Source organism: Paroedura picta, chromosome 6 (genome assembly GCF_049243985.1).
Source record: "Paroedura picta isolate Pp20150507F chromosome 6, Ppicta_v3.0, whole genome shotgun sequence".
Classification (NCBI taxonomy): domain Eukaryota; kingdom Metazoa; phylum Chordata; class Lepidosauria; order Squamata; family Gekkonidae; genus Paroedura; species Paroedura picta.
In genome coordinates, this window is record NC_135374.1 from 50,555,852 (window position 1) to 50,567,874 (window position 12,023).

Consider the following 12,023-nt stretch of genomic DNA (forward strand, 5'->3'; position numbering starts at 1 on the left):
CTGAGAGGAGCCAAGACATGCTTGATGTCATCCAAACTGTGTACACTGGCTTTCTTGGTTCGGACTAATTTCTGCAACCGTTTTAAGGTCCCCATTGTTTCGGCTTTGTTTTCATCTGCATCTGTGACCTAGTATAGTAAATAAATAAAAATTGGAGAGCTGGGGAAAGATTTAAAACATGGTCTCCCTCAATCACTTTGAGAAGCAAAGAAGTGTCCTTATTTCTTTCTAAATTTATTCTCCATTACAATTCTGAGATGTCTGAATTATTATTGAGATTATTTCTGTCTCCTTTATCTCACTGGTCCTATAACAGGAAGGTTAAAGCAGTAATGTTGTAAGAATATAACCCACATAACAGCCCTGGTGAAAAGACTGGAGTCCTACAGATCTTTGTTTCAATACTTATACTTCAGAGTGATGCAGTACTGTGAAAACCTCCAGTACAAGAATTCTTTCTGGTTACAGTTTCTAGTTCCAAGTAGCTGTGGCAAGTTATCTGGAATCCAGTTTATTTTGTGGGGCTTTGAAAGAAATTAAAAGAGGCAATAGTTAGCATTTCGCCAATAAGAATGGTGCCATTCCGGTGGTACCAAATATTCTGAAATCCATACTTAGTGATATAACATGAAAGGGATTGGGTGGGTTGTCTAGTTATGCTTACAGTGCTCTTGATATTCTTATAAAACTCTCATTGTATCAAGAGTAAATTTTTGTCCTTTTACCACTGGTTTATCTGATAGTTATAGCATAGCTACCTTCATTAGAAACAATTTTTGGGTAGGAGACAAAAGCTCATGGAAACCAGTTTTCTGACTGGGTTTTGAATATAAACCTGACAGAACAGCTGGAACCCATTTTAATTACTTTCTATAGTCACTGCTTTCTAAAAAGTTGTTTGTGTGCAACAACTCACCATTCAGATTAGGTCAATGTCTCCATGTTACTATTGAGCTCCATTCTGCAAAAGATTGTACACTCAAACTGAGTGCCGAGGTTTTATATACTGTGATGCAGAGCCAACCTGGCCTCCATTCAGCAACTGATTAAAATACTCCTCTCCACTTGTAGCACACCCACATAGTGTCAAACTAACAAATCCTGGTTAAGACAAATTCCTCCAATACACCTTTGAATTCAGTCATGCATCTGTGACTCAACATGTGTCAGGATACATGGAGTGATACAAGCAACGTTCCATATTATGATATTCTAGCTATACTGGATCTCAAATTGCTTCAGTGTGTCACACACATGCTCAAAACCACACTGGAATTATTTATATAGTGCTGTCCAGTAGTTCACAGTATTAACTTATTATACCTTATATAATATTATAACTTATTATACCTGTACCCAGATCACAAGTGATGATCCAGAGTTTTCACATCTATTTATACTGAGCAGATAGTTGGACAAGATATGTATATACAATGTTTAGATATATAGCCTCTGTCCTTATGTTTGGAAGTATTACTTTTCTGAATGCTCCCCAGCATGGAGACAGTGTTTTACAGGCACATGGAAACTGCACCCCCAAGGCAATAATCATGCACAGACATGAGATGAAGCCACCATGCCCATGCTCATTTCTGCCCCATGTACATTGATTTGAACATGAGTAAGATTGACAGCAGTAAGGTATATGATGTTTTGCAGCTGGACATAGATTCGTCTGTGATTTGTGAAGACAGTATAAAATATGCATCTAGTGGTTACAAAAAGCTAGTAATTGAATCAGGTAACGTTCAGCAGCTCAACTGTCTAGCTATAATTATTCAGAAGTAACATGCCTATACATTTTGGCCATGGAGTTCAGATTTTGAAGTTTAATGGGGAGGGGTATTGAAATAAGTACAACATAATCTACTCAAATAATTGTCCTAAAGAGTGAAATGAAATCCTCTTCTTTTAAAAGCAGATAATGGGCATAGGGAAATATTTTGTTACCTAAAGTAATGTGACCAATAAAATAAAAATGTTTGTTGTAAGAACATGGCAGCAGGGCCGGAATCTTGGGCTCTGCCCAGCTTCCCAAATTATGGGGTATCTGGCTCCTCCAAATATTATTACCCTCTCATTTTTTGGGGATCTAGGCTTAGGAACATCATTTCCCACTCCTTCCTTATTGGGTTGAGCTGGAAGAAGACAGAGCAGGAGTGACAGAGGGACAAGCCAGGTAGACTGGCAAGCTGATGGCCTGGTGCTTTCGAACAGCACCAGGTTCGCATATGGAGGCCTCCCCGGTGAGTATCAGTAATGCCGGGGAAGGGGACCAATGCGAGCTGCAATACGCACAATTGGTGAGGATGCTTGTTGGGGATGTGAAAGTTCTGGACACCCCTCCTCATTTTCCTCCCCCTTTCCTGGATTTGACCCCCTCCAGAGTGCTCCCCCTCAGCTTTGCCCCATTTAGGGAGGACAGAGATCCCCCACTCATTGATTTGGGAGCTCTGTATGGCAGAAGATCTTGCTCCGTGGCTGGATATCTTTGTGCTGCTTGTCTGGCCTTCTGTCTGCCTGGCTGCTCAGTGGCAGAGAGCAGCCATGGCCTGGTGGCCTGTGAGTCTGGCTGGGGGATGCTGAGATGTATATAGGTCCTGTGGTCTTCGGTGGTAACTGCAAACTTGGCCACTCATTGAATCGCCAGGAGGGGGCATTGAGTGCACCACTCCCAATGCGAAGCTCCATGGAGTCTTGGAGGCCTACAATAATGGTGGTCTATACTGGTGGAGCAGCCTGGAGAAATTGCTGCTTTGCTTGTTCTTGACAGGTATGCCAAATAGGTGAGCACCCTGGGCCATCTAGCATGATGGACTGTTATTGGGAAGCCTATCCCTTGCCCTTGTGGTGAGGTAGGAAGGAAGGGGATGCCTTTGGTACTAAGCAGCATCACCCAAATCCTTAGTTGGAACTCTGGGTGAGGGCAATAAAACTGGGCACCTCTTAGAATAGCAATTAATTGTTTGGATCCAGGGGGGGGATATGCCCAGATTCGACCTTTCAAAGTGCTACCCACCAGTTAAAAGAAATAGTTATTATGTAGATCAGCCAATAAATATTAATAAACTCAAAGGAAGCATTACTGGGACACACAAATTATCATGGAATAATGTGTTGATGAAAGGAGCATTATTTTTGTAGAAACAAAAATAAGATGTTCTGTCTTAGCTTTCATTAAGCATAAACATCTTGCAGTTTTGAATTTCCTATTCAAATGTTGCCAGAGTACATGACCTAAAATCAAATAGGCAATCTGACACAAAGATTCTGAAACCTGCTGATAGAAGGGAAGGTCAACAACTTTGTAAAGAGAGTAACAAAGCCGTATATGAAAATGCATGAATAAAACTAAACTTGGTTTTGCTTTGGGACAAGAGTTTGTTCCTTTTTTCCCCCAGGATTCCAAGAATCACCTGCATACTCGATCATGTGTCCATCCTGTTGAGGTTGGAGGGAAAAAAGGAAAAACTGTTTCTCAGTTCTCTTCTGTTATTCTTAACTAGTAAAAAAGCCCATTGTATGAAGAAGACAATGGGCGCTAGCAGGTGGGGACCAGAGCGAGCGGCAGGCGAGGGACAGAGCGAGGGACAGGCTACCTGAAAGAGGAGGCGGGCGGCGGCTCCTCGACGGCTCGTAGTTTTTGCCGGGGAGTCCCAGGTGTGGTGTGCTGGGCTGCGGCGGCTCCTCTGCATTTTTTTGTTCTTCTGCGGCTTTCCCGGCGGCTCCATTGTGTTCTGGGGCCATGAGGGCAGGGAGCACCCAGCAGCTGCGCTGTGGGCGGCTGCCGGGGCTCCCAGGGCGCTGGCTTGAAGCGGCGAAAGGCTCCTCCAGGGGTTTTTTTTTTCTGCTGCCTCTCGTCGGCGCGCCGGCTTGGAGCTGCGAAAGGCTCCTACAGGGTTAATGTTTTTCTGCTGGCTCTCGTGGGCGTGCCGGCTTGGAGCTGCAAAAGGCTCCTACAGGGTTAATGTTTTTCTGCTGGCTCTCGTGGGCGTGCCGGTTTGGAGCTGCGAAAGGCTCCTACAGTGTTTTTTTTTCTGCTGGGTCTCGTGGGCGCCGGCTTGGAGCTGCGAAAGGCTCCTACAGGGGTTTTTTTTCCTGCTGGCTCTTGTCGGCGCGCCGGCTTGGAGCTGCGAAAGGCTCCTCTGGGGGTGTTTTTTTTTCCTCTGCAGCTTCTCGGCGGCTGGAGTCTTGTGTTTGCGGCTGCAGCGGCCTGACGCGGCGAGAGGCGCTTCGCGCCTCTCGCCGTGTCAGGCCGGGAGCAACTGCGAGCCGTGCTGTGCGCAGCTCGCAGTTGCTGGGGCTGGGAATCGGAGGGACCAATCGGCAGGCGCTTTGCGCCTGCCGATTGGTCCCTCCGGTTGTCTGTCATGAGGAAAGGTCCAATCTGGACCCTTCCTCATCCCGGACACATCCCGCCCCAGAACCCCTTACTGTTTTATTTAGTCCGTGGCGCCCGCGGCGCCACGGGCGGTGTACAGATGTGTCTGGGGTTTACTCCAATAATCTTCCAGCAAGAAAAGAGAAAGTTCATAATGTGTTTTGTTTTTTTGTGAGAAAATGTTTTCCCTTCCACACTTATGCAACAGTGAGTTTGTCTGTGATATACACAGGAGCTCAAATGTAAGGCGATCTAAGGAAGAACTTGGCTTAGGAGGCATTTCTAAAGATTACTGCTGATTCCTGAAAGTCACACAGTATAGATGCTAAACAAAGTCATATTTTCACAGCAGAATCTTTTTATTGACCTCAGTATATATATTCTTTGTTACCAGTACCATCTGCAATCCTCCTTGCTGTGCAAGATGAATAGTATGTAATGCAGATCAGACTTCTAATTTATACACTTATTAAGCAGTACATCTTGAGGCCCTTGATCATCATTTTTCACACACACACACGAAATCCAATAAATGAATTTTTATTTATATATAAAAGTAGGAAAACACTCTTATCTTCAGGGACATCTCAAAAAGGCCTAAGCAATGAAACTTCACTAGAAGTTTTGACCCAAAGATAGTCTTGGTGAACTATTAGATAGCCAACCACATCAAACAGCTGTGGGGAAGTGAATGGAAAAGAATGGACATTCTCAGACAGATAGAAGAGGTGGCAAGCTGGAAAAAAACACCCGCAATTGTGCAGAAGAGAATCCTGTGAGCTAGATTGAGATCAATCAGAGGTACAAAGTGACTACTTGCAGAGAGAAATGTGTTACTGTTTAATTTAACCTTTCTCAAAATCCTGAGTAAGCATCATAAACAGACAAAATATTAAGAGTATCATTTTCAGTTCAACTTAATTGTTTCATTAGAACTATTTTGTTACACTAATCAACATTAAAAAATCTAGAGAGGGTCCGACTGTCACAGGGTATGTGGAACATATCCCTGCTCTAGGACCCCCTGGTTCTGGCCCCTTCCCACTCTGTCACAGACATATGCAGACTCCTCCCTCCCATTCTCCTCTTGCCTCTCTCCCTTATCTCTCCTTCCTGGTCCCTTCTGCTTCCTCTCTGAGGCACATACACACACAATCCAGACAGACTCCTTCCCCCTACTAACCTTTTACAGTGTCTGGCAGCTGAGGAGTCCTTTGGGGCTCCAGCTGTGGCACGGCAGAGCACCCAATGAGGCTCAGAGTTGGGCCTCACTGCTCTGCCCCTGCCAGCTGCAGCTCCCCTCTTCCAAGGCTGCCCCTGCTCTCCAGAGGGTGGGAGCAGCCTTGGAAAACTGGTTCCACCGCTAGAGCAACAAGCGGGCCTCAGTGCTGGGCCTCACTGCTCTGGCACTGCTGCCACTGCTGCACGTCACGTCCCTCATCATTTCCATTATAGAGACCACACCAGTAGAGGTGTTCCACATCAATAGAATAAAGCCTTGTCATCATAATATGTGAAATAGTTACATGGCTTCTATAGAAGTCAAACTGAAGAGTGACATGTATGGTAAACTGTTCCCACAGGTTCATCTATTTTAACATAGGAATAGAAAATCTAGCAAGCTGGCTAATTCCAACATTACAATATCTAAATGAAGGCACACAAACATGAAGCTGCCTTATACAGAATCAAACCGCTAGGTTCAACAGTCACTATTGTTTACTCAGATTGGTAGTATATCTTCACACTTTTACAAGACAATATATCTGCAATCCCTCCTACCCAAGGCTCTTTTTTAGGATATCCCTGAAAAAGCCTGGCGCCTTCTGAATTGAGAGTCATCATGGTATAGTGGCTAACATGTGGTACGAGTACATGGAGACTTGAGCTCAAATCCCCATTCTTTCATGAAGCTCTCTGGGTAACCTTACATGTTGTTCTAAAGATAAAACAGGGAAAGGAGGGCCATGCACATCACTTTGCAGGAAGAGTAGATAAAAATGTACTCGATAGATGGGTATTCTACCATCCAATAGAAATAAGTATTAAAAAAAAACTACAAACACCAACATAAAAGACAAAGGCTTATACTTTTTTTTGCCTTGCCACTAAATAGCTTTAAACTTACATGACGGAAATTTCCAGGCAAAGCTAATATCTCCTGTATGTCTTCTCTGACAGGGGATCTAATCAGACACGACACTTTTTGTGTGTACACTTACAGGTGATTTGTAATGGAAGTGTCTATCTGATTAATGGTTGTTTTCTTCCAAGTGAGACAAAGATATGAAGCTGCTGATGCTGCTGTGTGAGTTGCCTGGGAGCAGAGGGAAAATAATATGTCTTGGATGATGCAGTCAAACTAGTGGAGGAACCAAGCAGCTTGAAAGGGCTGGGATCATGTGAATTTGGCTGGGAGGGTACATTCCAATATGGAGAGTGACAGTAGTTTGCTGAGGTCATTGGACACAATGAAAAGGGGACAGTCCCAGCTGACTCAGCAGCCATTTCATAGAAACATAGAATTCGAGAATAATATTTATTTTTAGTCCACCCCCCTGCACAATGCAGGAACTCACAACTACCTATCCACTTACAGTGACCCCAATTTCATGCCCAAGTGTTTCCCCCACTAAAAATCTCCGGAATCCAGCCTGGCTTGGAGGCAATTCACCTACCATCCCTCAGTGGTGATTAGCAATTCCCTGGGTATCCTGCTAATGTTCTCGTCACTGATTCTGTTCTGTCTCCCAAAGAAATCCATTCTCCTCCACCCTCAGTGCTCAATGCCACCCAGTTCTTCAGCTCATCAGTTTTTGCTGCTCCCATGAATCATGTATTTGCCTTGTAATGGATGAAATCAGCCAGCAGTCATATGGATGGTACATTTACAAATTTCCTTTAAAGGTCTACATGGATAGTGTTACATCTGGCTAGACCCCAAGTACTGACTGTCATGGAGGATAGGCATTTGTTGAGCACTGGCGGAGTGCTACTTAAACAGTTCATTTCCACAGCTGTGCCATTTCAGCACAGCCTGGTGTTCAGAGATCTCAACCCAGGCACAAATCCTGCTGAAGTAACTACGCTATGACTGGAAGGCCCTCTAAGAATATAAGACATAGATCTGGAAAGATTTGCTTCAGTCATGTTAAGAATGTAAATCAGAAAGTGGTAATGTCAAGAACTCTTTTCTTGCAGCCAACCTGAGAATTTAGTGCAAAGAGAAAGAATATAAACCGTGGTAACTCACCATATCACTAGATGTATCATGATTCTGAGGTGGAATCCACTGTTCCAGTGTCATTACCTTGACCATGAAAGATAAAAATAAAATACAAGATGCTTAATAACATCACACATACAGATATCAAACTGTTATAATGGAAAGAATATTATAGAGATTTTATAGAATGCCATGGCCAGACATGGCTTTTAGTTGAGCAACAATACTGGAAGTGAGGTAGACTAAAGCCTGGTCTATACATGGAGCCAAATAAGATGTTGAAATATTAAGGTGTTAAAGTGGACTATGCAATTTTAGATTGCAGGTGGAAAGACACACATTTTAATGTTCTCCATATCATAACTTCCTACTGATAAAATTAGCATATCTGGGGAAATTGTTCTCGCTATGGTCTCCATATGCTGTACCAGTTTTTTACTTTCATTTTTTTACTTTCATTGAAGTGTTAAGTTCCAGCATCTCTGGAAAATGTAATCTCTGCAGTGTGATCCACTGTGCCATTTCAGCACTGCATTATCCCATCTTAGCACTCTGCCAGCTCATTGCTGCTTATTACTTTTGCATATTTAGACCAGGCCTAAGAAAAAAGTACTCATGACCAGGACCAGTGTAAGTAATGAGGGTGAGAGAACATTTCTACACTCATTCACTTCTAGTTTCCTCTGTTTCCTATTCTTGGAAAATTCAGATTTCCTAAGATTGCCAGGCCTACTCTGGCAGCCAGCAAGATACCAGATGGGTTAGGGAAGCAGAAGGACATCATTTCTGGGAATAGCAGGTGTTAATTTTTGTTCTTTCTCTTGGCAGCCACTGGAATGCTGGCAGGCAAGTTCCACTGTGGGTGGGAGATTTCCCACTCCTGACAGGCACGTGGCAGCCATAACTTTCCACCATAAAGTCTAGTTTGGTATTCTGACACAAATATGCTTCAGTAGAATTCACTCAATGACTCACAGCTGAATGTGTGTGGAGAGAGTAAAGTAAATGCTATAAGAAGCAGAATGAAACAGCAGCATATATATGCATCTTCATAACTTGGAATACTTTCCATAACAATCATTGAAACTATTTATATAAAATATATTTATTAGAGATTTACATCCGACTTAATCAGCAATAGCAGACTCTTGCTTGGCCTATGGTCTACAATGAACAAGGCTGGCAGAACTGTTTATGAGAGAAAACAAATGTTGTCTTCCTTTATTTGTCGGCCATTTTAATAATATCTAACAATGCTCCATTGTTTTTCTCTTTGTAAATATGTATGAGGGTAGAAAGTCTGGAATCGGCCTAAGAATATAGGTATATGGTAAAAATGAGACCTGAGACATATTTGAAAATAGATCATGAAAGCACTTCTTGTTTGTTTTTTTATTTTTCTCCCATAGTCGATAAAACATCTATATTGGAAGATAAAGCAAACAGAGTATATTGGGAATACAATTTCACTTCAGTGAACATTCCTTATGGTGAACTGTAAGCAGAAACATTCCAATCACAGGCTCCAATAGCCTTATTCTTTAAGCCATTAATTGCTTAGGTTTAAAAAATGCTCTAGCACAATGAAGGCCAAGCTCTTTGACATGTAGGTCCTGAGTTAAATCCACAGTATGAGATCCTGCCACTTCAGTGAATTCTACTCACATATACAAGGTTGATTCATTTATTTAATACATTTTTATTCCACTGCTCAAGTATGCAGCCTCCAACTTTGCTTGAAACACATCTTTAACCCGCTCCTGCAGAGCGGATTAAATAAAGCAGTAAGGGCTGGTGGGGAGGAGTTAGGGCGGGCCCTGTCCGGGATAAAAACTGGGAGGAGCGAATCAGGAGCTGCTTCCAAGTGGCACTCCAGGGCCAAGTGTCCAATTGGGAGGCGTGCAAAGCGGGAGATGGGACACTTGGCCCGCCTCCCGGCCACCGCGCCACAGACTCCACTCCTCCCGAGCAGCCATCCTGCACGGATGGCTGCCAGGGAGGACCCTCGCCCCACTTCCCTGGGCTTCAGGACATCGCTTCCCCTCCACCCACGGAATGCCCTTCCCCACCAACCGTACGCGATCGTCCTCCGCCTGCCCGCCCTGCGACAAACCCACCCTTCCCACGGCCACCCTGGACGCCCCTCCGTGCCCTCCACCCCAATCCCCAATGTCCTGCCATGCCTGCCGCTGTGCCCACACTTTCCCCCCGCACCCTGGACGCCCCTCCCTGCCCACCACCCCGATCCCCGACATCCTCCCATGGCTGCCACCGTGTCCACACTTCCCCTCCACCCCCCACCCCACTTGCACCTCCCCGCTTCCCCGCCTGTCCCTGAGCTTCACCTCTGGCACTGTGCCAGGCTTCCGGTGCCCCCAATGAGCTGCTGGTTAACAGGGAGGTGGCAGCATTTTGGGAACCCGTTGAGGCATGAACCTCTGCCCGGTTCCCTTGCCACCCAGAAATGCAGCTCTGCAGTCAAGGCCCCCACCTCCATGAGAGCCGCCCGGCTCTGCTTACACACAGCCTCCCATGGAGGCCCCCTCTCTAGAGCAGGGCAGCATGCAGGCTTGGTCTGCTCACATATGGTTCCTCCCCATGCCATAAAATTCACAAGTTGTGAAAAATAATTCAAACATAACAGTTTTTAACCACTATGAAACTCTGATTATTTTTTATTTTCCTGTTTCATACTTATTTTTGTAAACAATAAAACCAGGGAGGTAGGGTGGGCAACCACAGTGGCGGGGATGAAGGAAAGAGGCATGTGCCTCTTTCCCCGCTCCATATATAAGAAAAGGTGATTCTGGTCTGGCTCCCTTTTCCCAGCATTCTCCAGTACCTGTGCCAACACAAGGAGCTGTGGGACATGTAGTCCCAACCCCTCATGTTGTCTTTTGGTGTGAGGCTTTCCCACAATGGCAAACACATTGAGGGTAACTCCCAATCGCCCTTCTATACAAAGTTGTTTCTATTCAGAATAAAACTTCAAATAATAAATCAATGCAGAGCCTTTGGCTAGATGTTACACTTTCTGGAAGATTTCACAAAGGAACATATTCACACAGTTGCATGAACTTTTTTTTTTTTTGTCCCTTCTTTACAGATACCTGTAGAACATAATGAAGCCCCATTTTCTTAAGCGTCAGAGTCAGTGTATCTTTATTGGCATACACGTTTTGTTAAACAAGATGGAACTTCCTGATCTTTTAAAAGTTTTTTTTCTCTTTTAAATAATAACAACTCTGAAATAAATGAAAGCATGGCTAAAATTTTGCAGGATGTCATGAACTTGCACCAGGATAAATGTTAGAGACAACCTTTAGCATATTTGTTATTTTCCTCTGGGTTCTTTCTATTCATTCTGTTATTTCCATTAAATTCTTAACTTGTCTTTTTGACAGCTTCATTTCCCAGAAAGTAGAGTGGGGAGCCAGGGGCTCTGCTATTTTAGACTTGATTCTCATCAATAGGGAAGAACTGGTAGATGAGGTGGAAGTAGTAGGCACACTTCGTAGCAGTGACCATGTGCTTTGGAATTTTCAATTGTGGGAAAGAGAAAACCTTTACGTAGTCATACGTATAGACTGGACTTCAGGAAAGCTGATTTTCACAGACTTAAAGGTATGTTGCGTAGAGTCCCGTGGTCAGAAGGACTTAAAGAAATGGGAATCCAAGAGGGCTGGGAATTTCTTAAAAGTGAAATACTGAAGGCTCAATCACAAACAATTCCCTTGAGAAGAAAAGATGGAAGGAGCCTAAGGAAGCCAAGTTGGCTCCATAAGCAGTTGTCAAAAGATTTGAAGAATAAAAAAGAGTCATGTAGGAAATGGAAGGAAGGCCTTATTACCAAGGATGAGTATAAAGAAATAATCAATAATTGTAGGGGGAGTGTTAGAAAAGCTAAAGCTCAATATGAGCTTAGGCTAGCAAGAAATGCTAAACATAACAAAAAAGCCTTCGTTAGTTATATTTCAAGCAAGAAAAAGAATAGGGACACCATAGGACCATTGCAAGGACAAGAAAGTGAAATTATAACAGATGATGAAGATAGGGCTGAACTGCTTAACTCCTATTTCTCCTCAGTCTTCTCTTGTGAGGGAAATAGTGATCAATGTGGCAAAAACGTAACACAACACGGGGGATGGGAATGGTGGCCTAGGATCACTGTTGGAGCAGTCCACAAACACCTAGTTTCTTTAAATGAAGCAAAGTCTTCAGGGCCAGATGAACTGCATCCAAGGGTACTAATGGGCGGCACGGACTCACCCGTGCGGCTCTTTGGCGGGTGGGGGGCCGGGAAAGGAGCAACGGCTCCGGCGGCCACGGCGCGAGCCTCCGGAGGCGCGCTGTGTCGGCGGCGTGCGCGGCAAGGGGCGGGCCCTCCACCACAGATCATCTCCCTGGAATAGGCCA

The 12,023-nt window shown here is 44.3% G+C and overlaps 1 protein-coding gene across 3 annotated transcripts in view; it reads right to left on the reverse strand.

Moving 5' to 3' along the window:
- Window positions 1-12,023, reverse strand: part of SAMSN1 (SAM domain, SH3 domain and nuclear localization signals 1) — a 124,560-nt gene that overhangs the window by 77,052 nt on the left and 35,485 nt on the right. For all 3 annotated transcript variants that reach the window (XM_077342406.1, XM_077342407.1, XM_077342408.1), the window contains 2 exons: window positions 7,635-7,691; window positions 2-128 (listed from right to left, as the gene is read on the reverse strand). In XM_077342406.1, the coding sequence (XP_077198521.1) occupies window positions 2-128; window positions 7,635-7,691 (184 nt within the window). The remainder of the gene's footprint in view (window position 1; window positions 129-7,634; window positions 7,692-12,023) is intronic.